The sequence below is a fragment of the Pseudorasbora parva genome, chromosome 24 (assembly GCF_024679245.1).
Source record: "Pseudorasbora parva isolate DD20220531a chromosome 24, ASM2467924v1, whole genome shotgun sequence".
NCBI classification, from domain to species: Eukaryota; Metazoa; Chordata; class Actinopteri; order Cypriniformes; family Gobionidae; genus Pseudorasbora; species Pseudorasbora parva.
Genome location: NC_090195.1, coordinates 11,954,390 through 11,977,048, shown reverse-complemented (window position 1 = coordinate 11,977,048; position 22,659 = coordinate 11,954,390). Strand labels below are relative to the sequence as shown.

Below are 22,659 nucleotides of genomic sequence, written 5' to 3'. Positions count from 1 at the left end.
TCTCTTTTCCTTTTAGTTCCCTTCACTGTTTGCTCTCCTTTTCTTTCTTTCTCTCTGTCTCGTGTTACCTGGAGTAGGCTGCAAGGCCAGTTAAAATAGGATTCCCATGGGTCCAGTTGCCTCCTGAGTACAGGGGCTCCAGCCTAAAGAACAAAGTAGGTACTGCGAGTGTGCTAGTGCATGCTGGGAAAATCCCGTATTCATGTATTGGTATGAGAGTGATCACTGATGTCTGTCATTATCTGACTCACATCGGCTCAGTCTGGCAGATATGTCGAATCAGGAAGTAAAAGAATCAAAGTGAGTTATTTCTTGCTGAGAAACAGCTTGGTTCATTTTAAATGATTAATCATTTCCAAAAAAGTGGATCCAAAAGGCTTGGGTAGTATTTTCTCTTTTTCGGACCCTCTAACATCCCTTGGACATTTTAAAAACCACAATGCTTTATCTGGAGAATCTGAATATTTTAAATGTGCTCAGTAGCTATGATCAGAACCCAGTCCTAACAATTGAAATAGTCTAGAAGTGTATGGTGACCATTTGTCTTGAAAGACGGTGCATTAGGTGACCTCTTGCATTTGAGGTGTTGATGTGGCAGATTGCTAAAATGTGCTTTGGCCACCTCTTCCATTTCACTGTGGAATTCTGGGACAGTACATGATCACAAAAGTGTCAACAAGGTTTCCTTGGCACTTCACATTTCTTGGCTGCCAGCTGCCGAGTACATGGTCACTAACACACACAGAGATTTCTGACAGACAGTTTGTATTTTTACACAGAGGTACAGACTTATGCTCTCATGAATTATATCACAAGACGTCATATTCCAGTGTTCTTTAAAGTGCTCCTACCAGCAAAGAATAGGTCTACATTGCATTTTTCACAGATTTAGATTTTGTTTCTCTTTCTTAGGCCTCCAGTGGGAACTACTATTTCATCCCTTACTTGATGACGCCCAACAACGAGTACTTGTGCTGTGAGAACGTGGCCCAGCGCAGAGCATCGGAGTACATGCAACCCAACTGGGACAACCTTCTAGGACCTCTGTGCGTCCCGTTGGTGGACCGCTTCGTCAACTTGCTCAAAGACATTCACGTCACGTCTTGGTATGACTGCTCACATTATGATCACTCTTGGCAGGATGCCCACACTAAGGTCTTCCTTTCAGAGTTACGCAACAATGCCATGTTTTTCTGAACATAAATCAAGCAAACATCTTCTAATTTGTGCTGGTTCAAAAAAAAATCCACGACATCCCATTGTCCCTGAAGTGAAGAAATGGGACTCAACCCAAATGGGATGTAGCAGTCAGATTATATCAAGACAGACATGCACAGGTGCATGCAAGATTTATTAGGAACTCTAGTACCTTCTAACAAGCGTCAGGGTGTCCTTTCACCTAGAGATCTGATATCAAATTTTAGAACTCCAGCAGATTTTGTAGTGCCAAGATTTCAGCATCCTGTTACATACAGTATGGCTATGGGTAAGAAGTGTAACTCATGTCTTAGCTGGCCAAAAACACGTAGAGTACAAATTTGTTGCATGATGTTTAGATGCATGGGATGGTTCCAAAACGTTTTTTTTCCCTACACTGGCATTTCTGTATTTGTTTATTCTGAGTATTTGCAGATTGTGTGTGTATTGGGTTGCATTGTGAGTATTTCCATTGCATTTCTGTATTTGGTTGCATTGTGAATATTCGCTTTGTGTGTCTGTATTTTGGTTGCATGGTGAGTATTTGCAGCACGTGCTGTCAAACTGATGAGGATGTTTTCTTAATTTGCTGGTGTTTTTTTTCTATTTACATGTGTTTTCTTGAGTTGTTTCCACCATAGTTTTTGCTGCGATGCCATAGGAGAACCTGCTTTGGTTCCCCAAAGAACCTTTCAGTGAACCGTTCTTAAAAGACACGTCTCAACTTCAAGAACATTTAAATAAACTAAAGAACCTTATCCCACTATAAATAATCTTTTGTGGAATGAAAAGGTTCCATGGATGTTAAAGTTTCTTCATGGAACCATAGACGCCAATAAAGAACCTTTGTTTTTAAGAGTATATGAGGCTTACAGTACCAGCAAATTTATCAATGTACACTAAATCCTGTTATATCTTCCTCCCTGGCAGTGCTTCATACAAAGACACGCTCCTGAACGACATCCGTAAAGCTCGAGATAAATACCAGGGTGAGGAGTTGGCCAAGGAGCTTTCCCGGATCAAACTCCGCATCGACAACACTGAGGTTTTGACTCAGGACATTGTGATGAACCTGCTTTTCTCCTACAGAGATATACAGGTATATAGCCTACTGTAAACCAAAAACATCTAGGCATTAAAACTTTACAGCTGGCTTTAATGGTCTTTGGTTTGTGTTTTCAGGACTATGACGCCATGGTTAAATTGGTACAGACCATTGAGATGTTGCCCACCTGCGACTTGGCCATCCAGCCCATGATTCAGTTCCACTATGCTTTTGCGCTCAATAGGTGACCACAAATCTGCATTGTGTGGTATATTCTCCTATTCATATGCTTGGCAAACAGACATTTAACTTATACAGCCCTTTGATCTCAGGAACACATGCATTTATATTTGTGTGTGTGTGCAAGCGCAGACGAAACAGCCCTGGAGATCGAGAGCAGGCTTTGCGTGTGATGTTGCAGGTTCTTCAGTCATGCGAGCACCCTGCTCCTGATATGTTCTGCTTGTGTGGGCGCATCTATAAGGACATCTTCCTAGACTCTGACTGCAAGGACACCAAGAACAGAGAGAACGCCATCCAGTGGTGAGTGAGTTAAACGGTCCAGCTGCGGCTTGGCCGTTCCTGTCATGAAACAAAAACGCCTATTGGAGGTTCCTGGTAGCGTCTCATCGACCAATCGCGGTCTCTCAAGGCACACTGGTTATGATGTAATTTCCCCTTCCATTTTCCCCCCCAAACCAGTTCAGCGGAAATGCCCTGCAACTGATTCTTAACATTTTCATTGACCATGTCAATCACAATAACGATCGCCTACACCCAACCCTGATCCCCAAACCTACCCATCACAAGAAACATTTTGCATTTTTACATTTTCCAAAAAAACATAATTTAGTATGTTTATAAATCCATTTACATTGTGAACACACACACACACACACAATGGTTCGTTTCGGCGTAGACATACACGTGGAATCAAATGCAGCGACGATGGACATTCACGCGGAATCACGCGGCGTAGACATACACGCGGATAGCTCAAAATCCGTACAGATAACACGCCACTTGGCTTTGTGCCGTGTATGTTTATGCCAAGTCATGATGTCATGTTGCAAGATGCTAGACCTTATTTTGAAGCTTCTGTTTGAGAAAAACGAACTAGCAAATGTTGAACATATTAATCCGGATGGTGACCGCTAGCAGTTCAGCAGAAGATGCAAGGAAGAAGAAGTCTGCGTTCCAGTCTGCGAAAACCCCCACCAGCACGATAACGCCCATTTGTGACCGCAGTTGGATGATATTGGTTAAATGAGCTGCTCGAAGCTCAATCTGTACTGTAAAAGCGCTATATGAATAAAGGTGACTTGACTTGACTCACTGATGTTATTCATTTATTTATTTATTTATGAGGGAAATCCTTTAGATGGGCTCTGGTGACTTATACTGGGAACAAAAATCTGTATTAAATACACTAAAATACCCAGAACACCCTAGCACCCAATTTAACTATGCTAAAAACAACCAGAATGCACTAGCAGCTGCATTAAATGTAGAAAAACACCCAAGTAGGTTCATTGAATATGCTAAGAACACTCTAGAAGATGCATGTAAAACACAGTAAATGTGCTTAAAACATAGCCTGACAAGCCAGACCCACATCAAGATGTTCGGTCTGGAAACTCACCATAGACAGGGCTCAATCCGAGGGGCGGGATAAACGGTTGTCTTTCAAACTCCCTCTGCACGCGATAGGATACAACCAACCAGAGCAACGAAGGTGAAACAGAGCTTGTTGATAGATTAAACATTCACCGTATCCGGTCAGCTAAACTCCGAACACATCTTCCCTTTTTAAGAATGACTTCAGTGCCGTTCTTTGTTCTTTTCTCAGAGAAAAGCTTAACTCCAAGTCTTCCAGAGTCGCGGTCGAAGCTGATTCGAAAGACCGCCGCCGTTCGCCAGTTTCTGTGTTTACTAGAAGCACGCAAACGCAACACGGCCGTCGTCATTATGGCCCCGCCCGCCGACTCTATACACGACGTGATTGGCCCGTCCAGATTGTGAGGAATACAGCTCAGAAGGGTATTGAGAGTTCCTAGACGACACTTGCGGGCAGATTAAATTTCCTGCCGCTAGGGTGCGTCTAGATTTCTAGGCTACTTAAAACACACAGGGTACCTACAAACCGCATTATATGTTTAAAATTCCCAGAACACTCTAACAACAACATTAAATGTGCTAATAATTTTAAGGATACCTAACAGCCATGTTAAATGCTCAAAAGCTCACCAGAACATCCTAGAATCTGCATAAAATGCACTAAAAATCACCTAGTCTAGCAACCGCATTAAAGCCCCCCACATGTTTACGGCGAAGTTCTTTTCCGTTCTTCGCTTAGGTGTAAAAATACGTTTCAAATACGTGACCAGCAGTTAGCGAACATCCCAAAGCCGCCACCACAGCTGAGAGCTACATTTAGATGAATATTTAAATACTGCTGCACACTTACACAGAACACAAATGAGAAAACAGCAAGTATTTTTTATAGAATCATAAGAAAAGCATTTGATCATGTGGATATCATGTGGTCCATGTGGCACTCCAGTAAAGTCAAGTCACGTATTTTTACAGTATATAGTAATTTAAACAACAGATTGCTTAAAAGCAAACAGTATTACCATATTAAACATGAAAAACAATGCCAATATCAACTTCATTTTCTACTATAAAGTGGCTCTCTGGTGTGTTCATGGTTTTACATCCAAACAAACTTCGTTTTTGAGGTTAAAAAAATACATGAAATGACGATTTTGTTCAAAATGACGTCACATCAAGTATATCAGGGCTTTGAATGTGCTGCTAAACACCCTAATAATCACATTAAGTGGGTTAAAACACCAAGAACATCCAACCCATCCACATTGAATGTATTAAACACCCTAATTACATAGCAAAGCCCTGGTTTCTACCTGACACTATATTATTGTGGCGGTAACTTTTGCGCTGTTGAACTACATTTACATTTCTTTAGAAAATGTTAATGCATAGTTATTTTGTGTCTGTGTGTTGTAGGTATAGAAAAGGCTTTGAGCTGCAGCCCACTCTCTATTCAGGCATTAATCTGGCAGTCCTGCTTATAGTGTCCGGACAGCAGTTTGAGACTTCCATAGAACTCCGGAAGATCGGTGAGGAGGAGCACCCTTCCTGTATCCCGTTTCTCCAAGTCCATTCACTTCATTAAGGGCAGAGCTCACCTTTCTCTCTCTTTTTCTCTCAGGTGTGAGGCTGAACAGTCTGCTTGGCCGTAAAGGCAGTCTAGAGAAGATGAATAACTACTGGGATGTGGGCCAGTTCTTTACTGTCGGCATGCTTGCCAATGACATCCCCAAAGCTGTCCAGGCCGCAGAGAAACTCTTCAAACTCAAACCACCCATATGGTACACAAACAGTATACCTGTAGAATATTTATTCTATATGTTAACTTTAAGAAATAGAGTTGGGGAGCTGGAGTTGGAGCCCAGATGCATTTCGCCAAATGCTGGAAATATGAATTTGAATCTGCCCACATCCTTGTTCTTCTAAGGATAATTTCTTGTCATAGCTCAACTTTCACTGCTAAAATGGCATAATTAGGTTTTATTGCAACTCGCATTCATTTAAACTTTCAGGTACCTGCGATCAGTCGTCCAAAACCTTCAATTGATTCAGCATTTTAAGAAGCAGAACACTGAGCATTCTCCTCAAAGAGAGAGACTCAACTTCTGGATGGACATTATCGTGGAGGCCACACAGATAAGCACAAATGGCCTACGTTTTCCGGTACTAAACCGCCTCCCATTAGTGTCTCACCCTGGACCACAACTGTATTGACCGAACAGCATTTAAAACACTCGTCCATTCTATCATTGTGCAGGTGTTGATTCTGGAGCCGACTAAAGTTTACCAGCCCTCGTACGTGTCCATTAACAGTGAAGCTGAAGAGAAGAATGTTTCTATATGGCACGTGTCCCCTGCCGAGACGGTCAGTGGTTTATATGAGACCATGTTTGCCGAATAATATTATTTTGTGTGTATATCACTGCTTGATTTCCCTTACTGCCGTGGTTACAGAAGGGGATACATGAGTGGAACTTCACAGCGTCATCCATCAAAGGCATTAGGTGAGATTCTGTCTCTCTGTCTCTACCTTTTTTATGAGGTTAACAAAAGTATTTTTTAAAAACTATTCAATTTATTTCTAGTGTTTGTTTTTGTAGGTAATATACAATTTTAATATCGATCATTAATAAGTTACCGGGCAAAACATGAAAATATGTTGTTTCAGCAGCAATTCTTCCATTGAAATGTTTTATTTATGACCTCAGAGATGTGAAATTAATCTTGCATCTTTCCATTGTCTAGCATCTCAAAATTTGATGAGCGCTGCTGCTTTTTGTATGTCCACGACAACTCGGACGACTTCCAGATCTACTTCTCCACAGAGGACCAGTGTGGCAGGTTGGTGTTCCTGGAGTTTATGTAAAATATATAAAAATGAAACGCAAATGTGATGTTTATCAAAGTCATTTTTGCTTACTGATATGGTTGAATTGGATCATCGAAGATCACCAGTAAAGACATTGGTCAATAAAGTGAGATTAAATACATAAAGTATATTTGTGTATTTTAACGTTTAATTATTTGCAGTTGACTATTGTTATTCGTTTTGAAGAATACTGAATCTTAAATCATGTTTTTGTGCAAGTGAGATGAATAAATGTATGCGCACATTAAGTGTAGAAGTACAATAAGAATATTTACACAGCGCACACAACGCCTCTTCACTCGATTTCTCTCAACATGGGGACAGGAAGAGGTGTCAGTCAATAAAAGGGAAAAGAAAGTGACTGGTATGACTTACTTTAATGGTTACTTGAAAAAAAGTGATCTGCTTACCGGTGTGGGAATGGTTGTCTCCTGTTTGAAGGTTCTGCTCCATGGTGAAGGAGTTGATCACAGACGGATCAGGAAATGCTGTCGAGCTGGAAGGGGAGGGAGATGGGGACACCCTAGAGGTGAAAGCTTAAAACACTCAACTAGTTTGTTCTTGTTGGATTTGTTTGGATTGGTGTGCTCAATTCCTGACTTCATCTGCAGTACGAATACGACTACAATGAAAATGGCGACAGGGTGGTTTTAGGTCGGGGAACGTATGGAGTGGTCTATGCAGGGAGAGACCTGAGTAACCAGGTGCGCATTGCCATCAAAGAGATCCCAGAGAGAGACAGCAGGTGAGATATTTATGATAACCCGTTTGAGAAGGCCAGCATGGATGATCACTATCATATGTTGTGTTTCGGATGCTGGTGCTTCAAACAGTTACAGTCTATCCAAAAATAACCATTCTGTCATCGTTTACTCACCCCCATGTTGTTCCAAACCTGAATGACTTCTGTGGAACAGTAAACAAGATATTTTAAGAAAAAGTGTTGTTTTTTTGTCTGCCACTAAAGGTGTTTAGATTTGCAAGTCTTTTTAAAAATCTTGTTAGGCCCAACCTGGCATTGTTAGGCAGAGCTAGTGTGAAAAGCCCTTGCCAACAAGGCACGCTATTTGCGTTTGGTGAGGGAAGAAGAATAATGAATTATTTTTTGTAGTTCGTAGTTCTACAATACTAAACCATTACTAATACAATACTAAACCAAAGTGATTTCACCTATACAGTGTTGTTATTGTTAACTAAAACTATTCAAATATTTTTTGTTCTTTGAAATAAATATTTGAAATGTTGCCAAATGTATAACCAAAAAATGGTCATACATTTGTAATTAAAGGTTTAGTTCACCCAAAAAGGAATTTGATGTCATGCCACACCCGTAAGACCTCTGTTCATCTTTGGAACAGATATTTTATATTTAGTCTGAGAGCATATCCAAGTATATACACACTATACTGTCCATGTCCAGAAAGGGAATAAAAACATCATCAAAGTAGTCTATATGTGACATCAGTTGGTTAATTAGAATCTCTTGAAGCATTGAAAATACATTTTGGTCCAAAAATCACAAAAACTACGACTTTATGCAGCATTTTCTTCTCTTCCTTGTTTGTGTTCAAACCTCAAATAAAGATTCAAATGGTTATGAATCAGTGAATCGATCAATGATTCAGATCGCCAGTGTCACGTGATTTCAGCAGTTTAGCAGGTGATCCGAATCATTGATCGATTCACTGATTCACAATCCTTTGAATCTTTATTTGAGGATTGAACACAAACGCGGAAGAGAAGACAATGCTGAATAAAGTCGTAGTTTTTGTTATTTTTGGACCAAAATGTATTTTCGATGCTTCAAGAGATTCTAATTAACTAACTGACGACACATATGGACTACTTTGATGATGTTTTTATTACCTTTCTGGACATGAACAGTATAATGTGTATACACTTGGATACGCTTTCGGACTAAATATAAAATATCTTAAACTGTGTTCTGAAGATGAACGGAGGTCTTACGGGTGTGGAACAACATTAGGGTGAGTCATTAATGACATCAATTTCATTTTTAGGTGAACTAACCCTTTAAGTAATTCTAAAATAACATCGATACATACAGGTATTCCCAACCCCTGCATGAGGAAATAGCCCTCCACAAGTACCTGAAACACAGGAACATTGTTCAGTACCTGGGCTCTGTGTCAGAGGATGGCTATATCAAGATCTTCATGGAACAGGTCCCTGGAGGTACATCTGTAGTTTCCGAAAAAAAACAATATTCAGTATGTCTTTTCTACTTTAAAAATGATTCATCATCTCTCCTCCACAGGAAGTCTGTCGGCGTTGTTACGGTCAAAGTGGGGTCCTCTTAAAGAAGCCACCATCATTTTCTACACTCGGCAGATCTTGGAAGGACTTCGTTATTTGCATGAGAACCAAATCGTTCATCGGGACATCAAGGTAACTACTGTGACAAACCTTTTGGTTCTATATTTGTGGACAGTCAAAACCAGAAGTTCAATGCCCGTTCATCTGTCCGCAGGGAGACAATGTCTTAGTCAACACCTACAGTGGCGTGTTGAAAATCTCAGACTTCGGCACGTCCAAGAGGCTGGCTGGAGTCAATCCCTGCACCGAGACCTTTACTGGTATTTGTTTAGCTTTCATCGTCTTTTGTTACTTACAGAATGTGCCCTCCATGTGAACCTCTCGCCTGTTCCATTTGACCCGTGCTGCGTGTCATGCATCATACATCCTGGTGGTCTTGCCAGGTCATGGTTTTGGGCTTAAAGTTCAGCCCTCATTAGGCCCAGCAAACAGCATATGAGGGAGCTTCATTCCTCTCCTTTCGGTGTCAGGGCACCTCCTCCATCCCAACACTGTCAGCATAAATGAGTACATTTTAGAATGGGTTTTGCTAATATCAGTTTTATCAGGATTCATTCTCTACATCAGGGGTTTTCAAACTGGGGGTTCCATGAAAAAAAGTCACTTACTGTTACTTTTGATCAATGTAATTCATCCTTGTTGAATAAAAGTATTAAAGGGTTAGTTTCCCCAAAAATTCTGTCAATAATTACTTACCCTAATAAGACCCCGCATGATATTTGTTCATCTTCGGAACACAAATGAAGATATTTTTGTTGAAATCCGATGGCTTGGAAAGGCCTCCATTGACACCAATGTCATTTCCTCTCTCAAGAATCCTGAATCGATTCGCTGATTCATAACCATTCGAATCTTTGTTTTGAAATCGGCCCATCACTATATAAGTCGTTATTTAGTTTTTTGCGTACAAAAACTATTATTGTCGCTTCATAAAATGATTGTAGAGCTGTTGTGAGATGGGCTTTGTAACGACGTCTTTAGTGCCTTTTATGAGTCTTGAGAGAGGAAATGACATCGGTGTCAATGAAGGCCTTTCTGAGCCATCGGATTTCAACAAAAATATCTTCATTTGTGTTCCGAAGATGAACGGAGGTCTTACGGGTGTCCAACGACATTAGGGTAAGTAATCAATGACAGAATTTTCATTTTTGGTTGAACTAACCCTTAAACTTCCTTTAAAAAAAATTGTGGCCACAAAATGATTAACAATAGTCTATATAGCTACCTTTTATATTTTAAAAAAGGGTCTCCTCAATATTTGAAAAACCTTGGAAAATGACCAAAATGGCTGTTGATTGTTTTGCTATCCAAACCACCTTAGATAACTCTTACCTCCTGACACAAAATAGACAGCGTTCCTTCTAGTGAGGTGAGCGATTATGAGCTCTGGTCACTGGTAACATGAGAATGCCTCCTGTGGGAGAGTAATTAGATTAGCATAGCATCTGAGAAAGGAGTGTGTTTGTGTTTCATTAGTGACTGCTGAAGCATCAGAGCAGGTGCGCCCATCCGTCCTCCCTCTCGCCTTCCACTGTCATCGTCATCACTTCTGAACCTCTCTCCTTGATTTATTTTATTTAGTTTAGCATTCTGTCACAGCACATTCTTATCCAAGAAAGTTCTGCTGTTCTCTGGTAAATCTCTTTCCAGGCACGTTGCAGTACATGGCCCCCGAGATCATCGATAAAGGCCCTAGAGGTTACGGGGCACCTGCTGATATCTGGTCCCTGGGCTGCACCATCATAGAGATGGCGACAGGCAAACCTCCTTTCCATGAGCTGGGAGAGCCACAGGCTGCCATGTTCAAGGTATATAATGTATTTCCTTAAACATAATAGAAATGAAAAAAGAGAATTTGCTGATACTTCTTGTGCATTTGCATATTTCTCATCAATAGCAACACAGCACAAACACAGCACATATGTATGTATGTATATACACCGATCAGGCATAACATTATGACCACTGACAGGTAAAGTAAATAACACTGCTTATCTCTTTATCACAGCACCTGTTAGTTGGTGGGATATATTAGGCAGCAAGTGAACATTTTGTCCTCAAAGTTGATGTGTTGGAAGCAGGAAAAATGGGCATGCATAAGGATTTGAGCGAGTTTGACAAGGAGCAAATTATGATGGGTAGACGATTGCATCAGAGCATTTCCAAAACTGCAGCTCTTGTGGGGTGTTCCCGGTCTGCAGTGGTCAGTATCTATCAAAAGCGGTCCAAGAAAAGAACAGTGGTGAACGGGTCATGGGCGGCCGAGGCTCATTGATGCACGTGGGGAGTGAAGGCTGGCCCGTGTGGTCCGATCAAACTGATCAAAATTGTAGCTGAAATTGCTCAAGAAGTTAAAGCAGATTCTAGAAAGCTGTCAGAATACACAGAGCATCGCAGTTTGTTGCGTGTGGGACTGAATAGCCGCAGATCAGTCAGGGGGCTCATGCTGACCCTCTTTTAGCAGGATAACGTGCCCTTCCACAAAGCAAAGCACTTGTGGATCATAACCGGATTGTAAGTGCTGCTTCAAAATGCCAAAAGAAGAAACAGGAGCAAGAGACAAAAAATAGAGAGTAGGCAATTTATTGAAAACTGCATTTAAACTGAAACAGGCCGTTCATCAGCTGATCAAAAGTTTAAGACCATAGCCCAAAAATAAACGCACAACAGTACTAAAAGTGTCAAAAAAGGACTCAGTAGTGAGTAGCCCCACCGTTCTTGTTGATCACTTCAAAAACTCGTTCCGGCATGCTGTTTCCAGGAGGCTGCTGGGAACATTGCTCCATGTGGTGAAAATGGCTTCACAAAGGGCATCCACGGTCTGGAACTGACATCCATTTTTGTAAACTTCCCTTGCCATCCATCCCCAAATGTTCTCAATGGGATTTCGATCTGGGGAACACGCAGGATGGTCCAAAAGAGGAACGTTATTCTCCTGGAAGAAGTCCTTCGTCAGGCGGGCTTTGTGAATTGCAGCGTTGTCCTGTTGAAAGACCCAGTCATTACCGCACAGACGGGAGCCCTCAGTCAAGAGGGATGCCACTGCAACAGATCCACATAGCCAGTTGCCGTTTGACGCCCCTGCACAACCTGAAGCTCCATTTTCCCATTGAAGGAAAAAGCACCCCAGATCATGATGGAGCCTCCTCCACTGTGCCGCGTAGAAAACATCTCAGGTGGGATCTCCTAGTCATGCCAGTAACGTTGGAAGCCATCAGGACCGTCCGGGTTAAAAAAAAATTTCATCAGAGAATAAAACTTTCTTCCACTTTTCAATGTCCCATGTCTGGTGCTCCCTTGCAAATTCTAAATGGGCAAGTTTGTGTTGTGGGAGGAGACGTGGCCTTTGAAGACGTTTTTTGTTCTTGAAGCCCTTCTCTAGCAGATGATGTCTTATGGTTATTGGGCAGCAGTCAGCATCAGTAAGGGCCTTAATTTGGGTTGAGGATCGACCTGTGTCTTCACGGACAACCTGTCGGATCCTGCGGCTCAGTGCAGGTGAAATCTTTTTGGGTCTACCACTTGACTTTTTTGTCCCATAACTCTCAGGATTTTTTAAGAAATGTAAAATGACCGTCTTACTGCGTCCAACCTCAGCAGCGATAGCGCGTTGCGAAAGGCCTTGCTTGTGCAGCTCAACAATCCTGCCACGTTCAAAGAGAGAGAGCCTTTTTGCCTTTGCCATCAGGAGATCTTGAGAGTATGACTGCTTGAAGGACAATGACATGAAAGCCATATTTTTGTGCAGATTTGACCTTTTTATGGCTATGGTCTAAAACTTTTGATCAGCTGATGAACAGCCTGTTTCAGTTTAAATGCAGTTTTCAATAAATTGCCTACTCTCTATTTTTTGTCTCTTGCTCCTGTTTCTTCTTTTGGCATTTTGAAGCAGCACTTACAACCCGGTTATGATCCACAAGTGCGAAATGTGTAAAACTTGCAATGAATCCCCTGGTCTTAAGATTTTGTTCAGGAGTGTATTAAACAATTTGTTTATTTTTTAAATTATGAATAAAAAATTAAATTATCCTATTCTCTGAATAGGAAAATCATGGGTCATCGCAGAATGTTTTTTGATTGTAGAGACATTGTTATTTGTTTTGTTGTAAAATATTGTATATCTATATATATTTTTCAATAGGCTATTCATTTATTCATCTTGTTTTTCTTGGTACCAGGTGGGTATGTTTAAGATCCATCCGGAGATCCCAGAGTCTCTTTCGTCAGAGGCCAAATCCTTCATCCTTTCCTGCTTTGAGCCTGACCCAAATAAACGAGCGACGGCCGGGGACCTTCTCAAGGATCTGTTCCTGCGTCAAAACATCAAAGGCAAAAAGAACAAGATCGCTTTCAAACCCTCAGGTAAGGTCTCTTACCAAATCGAACATGCTTTCCACAGCTGTGATAATAATGCGACCTGGGTTGACCCTTCTGGTCATATCCATGGTGTGTAAGGCATTTTGAGTCTGTGAGAGAGCGCACATTTCTCGCAGGCAAACACACAGAGCAGCCAAACCCCCCCATAGCCCAGCATTCCTGCTTCTCGACGCTGTCTGGGATACTCGCAACAGGTCCGAACTGCTCTCAGCCGGCCGATTGCAGTCCAGATTGAACTTGCACAAGAGATGGGTAGGAACAACAGGACCTGGAAAAGGGGAGGGTCCGTGGAAAACCATTCCAAAACCAACCACGGCCTCACGCTACCATCACAAATTGTTTCCATCCTGCCGCACGTCAGCTACCCCGCTGTCCACGAAAAGCATTCTCAGGGTGTGATGTTTCACACAAACATGCACGCTGCTTTCTTACAAACCACTCAGGTTTCTCTTTGATATTGACAGGATACAACAATAGTAGCGCGTGACGAGCTCTGTTCCAAATACTAGTGTGCTGCCTGTCTGTCATTTAAGCTCATTAGTGACTCATTTTAAAATGAAAAGAAGAGAACAATATAAATACCTTTTTGCACAGAAGCCTTGGTTGATGATTTTAATAGTTTGATATTAGCATGTTGCTAAGCTAATGGCTAAAGGTAATATAGCCTACATAAATATTTAATTACATTTTTTACGGTTAAACTTTTTAATGACTATTTTTGTTAATACTTATTGGTATTAAATTAAATATAGTTTTGTATGCATTACTGTTCAAAGGTTTGGGGTCAGTAAAAATGCTTTTGAAAGAATTTTCTCTTATTCTCACCAAGGTGGCATTTATTTAAACAAGCTTGTAATTTGCCATGGATTTTGCACATTTACCTTGAATTTATTGTTTCAGGTTATTGCAATTGGTGTCTGGAAAATGCAATTTCTGTGAAGGACACATGCTACAATGTTGCCTTAAAATTTGGTCCAAAAAAAAGACTAACGGCAGGTTCACACATACTTTGTTTGCATTGCGATTCTCTTTGCACACAGTAAAGTTATACAATCTGTCATAGACTTATTCACATTTTAACACTACATTTAAAAACTAGATTTATTCATTAAGTTGCTCAAGCAAGTGCCAAAATATTTAAACATGTTCTTTTATGTTAAAGTCACAGACATTTTAAATGTACTTACAATTGACAAAAACTGCTGACATTTAAAAAAACAACAACAACAAAAAAACTAGTTTTTCCACCTCCACAAAGATACGAGTGCCATCCAATATGCCACCTTGTTGATGTAAGGTGTAGTTTTCCTTGCTTTACCCTGGGCAAAAAGCCATGTGTTGACTGAAACACACAATAGAGTTTAAAGGTGTACTATGTAGTATTTTTGCAGTAAAATATCCAAAAACCACTAGGCCAATGTTATATATTTTGTTCAGTTGAGTACTTACAACATCCCAAATGTTTCCAACTATTTGTAAATTGTGAGAAAATTGCTATTTTAACTAAGGACCGGGACGTGTCAGCATAGCGTTTGAGGGAGTCGCCTGTCAATTGCGTCATATCTGCGTTACCCTCGGTTTTATTTGGCAGAAGCTCTTTACTCTTAGCAGTGTGAACATGTCACAGCAGCGCTGAGCGAACGCACAGAGTAACGTCACAACATCATTTTAAACACACTTAAATTTATCTAATATGATAAACAGAGCTGCTTTACCTTATACTCATGACCGGAAAAGCGGAAATGGTGCAGGCGCCCGGAGACTGTGTCCCGTCCTGTCATGATAAAAGCCCCGGTGCTCGCGAGGCGTGTGGTTGTGTAAGAATCGCTCCATTGGCTGTGCTCAGCTCCACAACAATCGGTCCTGCTCTGCTTTACAGTAACGTTAATAACCTCATCCATGAACATGATTTCTGCCCGTGTCCTATTTTCCACCGGCTGTGAGGTGAAGATCACATGTCCCAAGATACTGAGCTCAGACTTGCCGTCATCAAACTGCGCCTTGCATGCCGTGATAGGCATCATATTCCTATAGGTAGACAAGATCAGCTGACAATCAGCTTCTGCGAGCTTGACTAAAGTACCCTGCCACAACTAATGCTATACGCTGGGTTTTCGTGTCAATCAATTTTTATTTTTAATGTGAAAAATGTGTACAGCACAGCAAAAATAGATTGGGTGTGTAAATGCATTGCCAGTGCGCATCTGTGTGCAGTGTGAGCTCTCTAACCTGTTAACATTGGCGATCAAAGAAACGCACTGCAATCGGAGTATATATGTGTGAACCTGCAGGATGTATATTTTGTAACAGCCTTTGCTTCTGGAGCATGCAGATGATAACAACTCAATATTTCCTTCTCCCTTCACGCCATCCAATCGGCTGCTCGGATTCTCTGTGTAACAGTGTGGCAAGGTTTGTGTCTCCCATCTGTGTGTCCTTGTGTGTTCCCGAGGACCATTAAATCCTAATCATTGATTTTTGCTGGTTTCTGGTGTTTGAATTGATATTGGGTGTGTGTTCTTTGCGTGCTCTGGTTCTTTGTGACGTCACTTCCCTCATTCTTTTTCATTTTCTTTTGCTTTCTGTTTTCAGTGATTTTAATATTGATTTGGTTCCAGTGTTTTAGCTTTTTGGAAAAGTTGAGAATTACTGTAATATTGGGGGTTACACTTTACAATAAGGTCAGATTAGCTAATGTAAGTTAATGCATTAACTAACTATAGGCAATACATTTGTACAGTATTTATTTATTTTTGTTAGTTCATAGTTAATTTTAGCTCAGGTTCATTAAAAAATATTAACAGATACATCTTCTATCATTTACTAATACATTTAAATAATGTATTAGTAAATGATGAAATTAACATTAGCTAAGATTCATGAATGATTTAGTATTTTTTCATTGTTCATGTTAACTAATGTAGAAGTTAAGCATTAACAAATCAAACCTTTTTGTAAAGTGTTACAATGTTGTGCTATTATATTGTAATAGTTACCCAAATGGCAAATTAAAAATAAAATAAAATTGGGGCTGTCAATTTATTTAATCCAAATAAGAATGTGTGTATGTGTATATATATGTCTATTGTATAGCCATTATGATTCATTGTTCATTTGCATTGTTTTAAAAAAAACGAATAATAGTATAGAATTGACAGCCCGAATAAATGTTTTGTTTTAAAATTAACAAAAAAATAAGCATATTTATATATAAGACTTTATTCATATTTATTTAAAGATTTGAACTTACGAGTAGAAAAAAGCCAAAAATGATGGTAAACTCTAATCTTTTCATATATGTGTGTGTCTATATATGTGTAATCATGTGTGTGTGTGTGTTTTATTCCATTTAGACTACATCCGCAGTGTTTCGTTACCAGTACAGCTGCAGACGGAGGCCACAGGGAGCAGCAGCAGTGAACCTGGCTCCGTGTCTCCAGACTGCGACTCCAAACAAGACGTGTTTTTTGAGAAAAAAAAACGCTCTAGCTCGGAGAACTTCATCAAACCGCCCAGCTCAAACTTCCTCAGGTGAGCTCAGAGAGCACTAAGGTGAATGTAGAGCCATCCTCAGGACTAACAAGGGTCCGAAAACCGGTCCGGACGAGTTTGGGTCATGCACTGGTCAGCGATAACTCTAGTTGCTTAAGTGTGTATGAGATTATGTGAGCGTTGGATTAGCGTCTGGAATGTTAATGACGTGACTGTGTTTACGGAGCTTGAGTACCTGCGGCCGCTTCAGCTCTCAGACCAATAGTAAATCAACTTCCTGGGCATGAAGCGCTGAGGCCTGTCCTGACAGCTAGTGGACTCCATGGAAACGCTGTTTAATTAACACAGAGGAATGAGGAGACAGGTGTGCTGGGCCGCGGTTTCTGGGCAGGTGTATGTGTGTAATGAGATAATGCCTTTTACAACAGGTGCTCTCTGGTTGCTCATAAAATAATCCCATGAACACTTTACTGACCACTTCTTCACCTCGGTTTCAACGCACACCAAATCACAAAGCTGTCACACATTAACCACGCTTCCTCTTTCTTCTAACGAAATCACGTTCTTAATCACCACTCCAGATGTATTTATCCTTTGACTACTAAAGATAACATTTACTTTTTAACATTTACTATGTTTTACTCCATTAAATTCACAGTTAATTAATTGATAATTTGAAGCTAAAACAAATATGAGAGGTCACCTACGAGCGAAACACTGTTTATAGACTGCAGACTAGTGAAAAAAATATTTTATTTTAGATCATATTTTTTTAATTCAACATAATATATTAAAATAAACATACATTACATTTATATAAATAAATAAAAAATATTGGCAGCCTTGCCTTAAATAAAACTATTGTGCCGGTGCCATTGTACAGTGATGGATAGACAGATAGTAATACTATGATAGAGAATGACTACCATTTTTTCATATAAACCATTTTCACTGGCTCCCACTTGTGCTACTCTACACACAAAGGTTGGAAATGATCAGGGCATGGGCAAAAATGCCACCAAAAATAATAAAAATGCTACCAAAATTCAAGACATGATAAAAATAGATGAGTTTTTTACATTTAGGAAATGCCGCACGATTGATTTTATATATTTGTTCAATAAACAAGAAGTTGATATTAGGTGACTTATAGTTTAAACTATTTTTGTAAAAAAGAATATTGTAATAAGAATATAAATAATAAGAGTAGTATGCTTGTATGTAGCCCCAAATTCAGCAACAGCGATTTGCTTAGAATGAAAAAGCCGTTTTAAACAAATCATTTGAATAATTAATTTACTCACCCTTTAAAACAATGGTTTGCTGCCACCTGCTGACAGTTTTAGCTTCATATTTACAAGTATCATTTCCCATCTGATGAAATCATACCTGCAATAACATTTACTGTCAGAAATAGACTGTCTGCACTTGCTGTCATTCAAACACATTGTTATGGGATTGCTGAATAAAGACAAAATTGTCACGGCTTTTGCAGCATTTTGTCACCAGAAAGCCTTATCTAATCCATGTTCTCTAATTTTCATTGCTTTGCTCTCAATGCCTTGTCATAAGATAACATTGTTAAATAGAGTGTTAGGATCTTGGCTAAAGATCCAAGTGCATTCTATGTGGAGGATTATCCAAAGAGAAATCAAAAGCAGGCAAAGTAACAAACATATAGAGATCAAGATAATACAACCTAGTGTAAAATACAAAGAACCAGAGGGAAGAAAAGGACACAAGATCCAGGACAAGCTCAGACACACCGTGGGAACATTCAACATTTTAAAGGTCCCGTTCTTTGCGTGTTTTCGAAGCTTTGATCATGTTTACAGTGTGCAATATAACATGAGTTCATGTTTTGCGTGTAAAAAAACAACAGTATTTTTCACACAATTTACTTATCTGTATACAGCGCTGTTTCCTCTGTCCTAAAAACGGCCTTATGATTTCCTTGTTCTATGACGTCCCTCCTTCAGAAATACGTAACAAGTTCTGATTGGGCCAGCGCTTCTAATTGTTGTGATTGGACAGCAGCTATAGCGCACTTTGCCCGGAAAGGTCCCGCCTCTTACCATAACGGGGAGATGCAAGCGCTGATTGCGCGCTCTTCTCCACGTGGGAGAGCAACAAGACCACGCCCCCTATTTTGCGTGTACTTGTGGGCGGAGGGTTAGTCAACGAACGGTTCTAGTGATGTCATTCCTGAAGGAAGAGCAGGGGTGTAGTCCAAACCGGCCGTTCGCTGTAGGCTTTGAAAGGGAACTTCTGTTAAATAAAATATCTCGCTTGGCATTGAACTTTGAGCTTTATAATTTTACAGGTATTATTTATGCTCTTACAGCAACATTACACACTAACTAAAGTTTGAAAGATGGAATCGCGAAGAACGGGACCTTTAACATTTAAAATTATTTTTATACTGTTGTCTGAGGTCAACTTATGACGTTTGCATGTTTTTACATTCAAAAACATCATAATGAATAAGTAATAGGCTATGTTCTACCCTGGTTTTTAACCTCTCTCGTGGAACGCTCTGTTTTTATGGGCGTGCAGCAGTGAAGACTTGAAAGGAAACGTCCACAGCTAGGATTGGATAAGATCATGTGAGAATTCTTTTGAAAGCATGTGATTCGCTCTGACAGGGCTCCAAACTGTCTTTATCAAACATACACAATGATTTATCTGTCATCCACCCGCAATTAATTGGAATGTTCTTTTTTATTACTTGGCCTACCGGATCGGAGGATATAACCATGCATCACTAACGCACACACAAAAAAATTAAAACTTCTGCAATTGTATTATTATTTCTTTATCTATAACATGTCAGGAACAAGTCGGTGGGCGGGGCTACAGAATCAGGCGTTGTTCTTCTTCACTCTGACGTCACATCTAGACACATTCTGAGATCTCTCAATTGCTGGGCCTGGTGTCAATAAAAGCTTTTCTTTGACTTACAAGGAAGTTTTCAGCTCTGAAACTTATATTTTTTTATATTTTCTTATATTACCATGACCTTTTATATATCAAAACCTCAAGGGAAAGTTGATTTCTCAATTCATGACCCCTTCAAATAAGCCAGAGCAAACAAGGTAACAATACAAAAGTGTGCTGAATGAGTCCAGGCAAAGGAGCACGGGGAATGTAGTGTATAATAGTAACAGAGACAAAAGGAGTGCCCTCTGGAGGAGCTCATGGGCACTCCAGCTGGAGGATGTGACACACGAATAATAAAGTAATGGAATTTATGGCGAAAACACATGTACAAGCAGAAAAACAGGTCTCATTGCATCCGCTTGTCGGAGAAAGTGTCAGCAATACAGCACGACCTGACAGCAATATCTATAGACGTTTAAGGTAATTAGCTAACCTAGCAAGTTCTTTTTATTATTGCTGTTTTATTTGGTTTAAAAAGTAATGATGCTGAAAATTAAAATTTGCCATCACACAAATAAATTACATTTTCAAATAGAAGACTATTTGGATTCATATGTTCTCACCGAATGAAGTTTTAAATGTGTGTGTGTGTGTGTGTGTGTGTGTGATTCAGTGTTCCAGATGAGAGTCCTACAGCAGAAGACCGCAGCTCTCCAGCCTCCTCTGAGAACAGCGACTCCGGCCTCTTCCTGCTGAAGAAAGACAGCGAAAGACGCGCCATACTCTACAAGGTCCTCAATGAGGACCAGGATAAAGTCACCTCCAACCTCATGGAGAACCACATTCAGGTGTGTATCCCTGCGTATTTATCTGTGTGTTAGTGTGCGAATTGTCGGAGTCATGCAATGATTGTGTCCTTGACTTTTAGGGTCAGGAGGAGCTTAAGCTGTCGGTGGACCACATCAAACAGATCATCTGCATCTTACGGGACTTTATACGTTGCCCCGAGCGACGCGTCATGGCAACAACCATATCAAAACTCAAATTGGACCTGGACTTTGACAGCACGTCAATAAACCAGATCCAGCTTGTTCTGTTTGGTTTCCAGGATTCTGTGAGTGGATCGCAGTATAAATAGCACTATTTTGTAATGCTGCTACAGTATATTCAATCTCAGCGTCTTTCCTGGACATGATGCAGCTGCTAAAGATATTTTCAAAAGATATTTTGTAGCACTTTGTTGACGTTTTTGCGTTGAGCTTTTTGTTGAAATTTTAAGGGGATTATCTCAGCAGAGGAATTTCAGCGTTCCATAATCGCACATCAAATATGTAGCTATTCATCAAACAATCTGAATTCATGATAGTGATAACAATCTTGGAGCAATTTTGCCACAAAAAGATCTTGTCAGTGCCATATTTTTGTGTAGCCTCAATGTCTCCGTCCTGTGTTTGGTTTGAGTGTGATGACATTTAATATCCATCTTTCCTCACTTTTTGTGCCTCAGGTGAATAAAGTGTTGAGGAACCACCACATTAAACCACACTGGATGTTTGCAATGGACAACATCATCAGACGGGCTGTGCAGGCCGCTGTTACGATTTTAATTCCAGGTGACTGTGCGAGTGATAGAAAAAGAAGTTAAAACCAGAAACCCGGAGGTATGAGACCTTTTTCAACCGTTTTTCTCTCTCTTCTAGAGCTGCAGACGCATTTCGGGCCTGCGTCAGAAAGTGAGGGTGCAGATAAGGACGCAGATGAAGTAGATGAAGAGGATGAAGGGGAATTTGGATCGGTGGCACGTACGACGCAGGAAGATCAAGCCCTCACATCTGGAGTCAGCACCCTGAGTTCAGTCATATCCCATGAGGCTCAGCGGCCACAGCACCCGTTGGGAGTCCAGCTCGGACGCCTCAAACAGGAAACTAGCAGGTTCCTTTATAAAACCCTCCGTAATTTTTGGCATCTGTTATGGAAGCTTGATTCCACCATGGAACAAAATGATTTAAAAGATGATTGTGAATTCTGAGATGCTAGATTTGGCTCCCCAGGCCAAAATGCATATTTGAGCTGGTTTATCTGAAAGCAACTTGCACTGACAGATTCTAAAATATGTCAGTGCCAATTTTTTGTCTCACGATCCACACAAGTAATGCTTTTTGTCAAAGACATGTTAATAAAAGATACTTTAATGTCCTAATTGAACTAAGGCCTAATCCTGGTTTAATCTAAGCCGTGTCTGTGAAACCAGCAGTGGTGGAGGAAGTACTGAATCTCAGTACTTAAGTAAAAGTACAAATAACCAGAGCCATATTTACTTAAGTAAAAGTACAAATAACCAGAGCCATATTTACTTAAGTAAAAGTACAAATAACCAGAGCCATATTTACTTAAGTAAAAGTACAAATAACCAGAGCCATATTTACTTAAGTAAAAGTACAAATAACCAGAGCCATATTTACTTAAGTAAAAGTAGAAGTACTACAACTTTTTTATTCTGTGGTGGAAACAAGCTTCCATAATCCGTTCCTATGCGAGTGAATTTAAAAAAAATACAACTTAAATAAACAAAATATAACTTAAATAAAAAATACTCGTCATAAATATTTAAATAATACAATCTTTATTTTTCTGCAAATGCCATTTTAAAAGTTTGGGGTCATTATGATTTTAAAAGAGGAAATCTCTTTTTGCACACCAAGGCTGCATTTATTTGATCGTAAATAAAGTAAAAACAGTAATGAATGTAAAATATTATTAATTTAAAATATGCTTAATGTACAGTTTAATATTTTTGTGGAAACCTTGATAATATTTTTTTCAGGATTTTTGTAGATAAGAGAGTTCA

The 22,659-nt window shown here is 40.0% G+C and overlaps 1 protein-coding gene and 1 long non-coding RNA gene across 5 annotated transcripts in view; one reads left to right on the top strand and one right to left on the bottom strand.

The window, feature by feature from the left end:
• map3k15 (mitogen-activated protein kinase kinase kinase 15) overlaps positions 1 to 22,659 on the top strand; it is a 40,393-nt gene that overhangs the window by 8,561 nt on the left and 9,173 nt on the right. For 2 of the 4 annotated variants that reach the window (XM_067434851.1, XM_067434850.1), the window contains 22 exons: positions 913 to 1,106; positions 2,128 to 2,296; positions 2,380 to 2,486; positions 2,615 to 2,785; positions 5,273 to 5,385; positions 5,478 to 5,637; positions 5,869 to 6,019; positions 6,114 to 6,221; positions 6,311 to 6,360; positions 6,602 to 6,697; positions 7,167 to 7,254; positions 7,337 to 7,470; positions 8,794 to 8,921; positions 9,004 to 9,134; positions 9,217 to 9,322; positions 10,713 to 10,870; positions 13,241 to 13,424; positions 16,793 to 16,970; positions 20,485 to 20,659; positions 20,740 to 20,925; positions 21,319 to 21,424; positions 21,512 to 21,743. In XM_067434851.1, coding sequence (XP_067290952.1) covers positions 913 to 1,106; positions 2,128 to 2,296; positions 2,380 to 2,486; positions 2,615 to 2,785; positions 5,273 to 5,385; positions 5,478 to 5,637; positions 5,869 to 6,019; positions 6,114 to 6,221; positions 6,311 to 6,360; positions 6,602 to 6,697; positions 7,167 to 7,254; positions 7,337 to 7,470; positions 8,794 to 8,921; positions 9,004 to 9,134; positions 9,217 to 9,322; positions 10,713 to 10,870; positions 13,241 to 13,424; positions 16,793 to 16,970; positions 20,485 to 20,659; positions 20,740 to 20,925; positions 21,319 to 21,424; positions 21,512 to 21,743 — 3,125 coding nt within the window. Of the gene's footprint in view, positions 1 to 77; positions 156 to 912; positions 1,107 to 2,127; positions 2,297 to 2,379; positions 2,487 to 2,614; positions 2,786 to 5,272; positions 5,386 to 5,477; positions 5,638 to 5,868; positions 6,020 to 6,113; positions 6,222 to 6,310; positions 6,361 to 6,601; positions 6,698 to 7,166; positions 7,255 to 7,336; positions 7,471 to 8,793; positions 8,922 to 9,003; positions 9,135 to 9,216; positions 9,323 to 10,712; positions 10,871 to 13,240; positions 13,425 to 16,792; positions 16,971 to 20,484; positions 20,660 to 20,739; positions 20,926 to 21,318; positions 21,425 to 21,511; positions 21,744 to 22,659 lie in introns of all 4 variants that reach the window. The other 2 variants (XM_067434849.1, XM_067434848.1) reach the window with 2 other exon arrangements.
• Positions 7,140 to 9,214, bottom strand: LOC137063607 (uncharacterized). The gene is made up of 3 exons (XR_010901403.1): positions 9,153 to 9,214; positions 8,864 to 8,927; positions 7,140 to 7,221 (listed from the first exon to the last, which is right to left on the bottom strand). It is a non-coding gene; the product is annotated as an uncharacterized lncRNA (long non-coding RNA).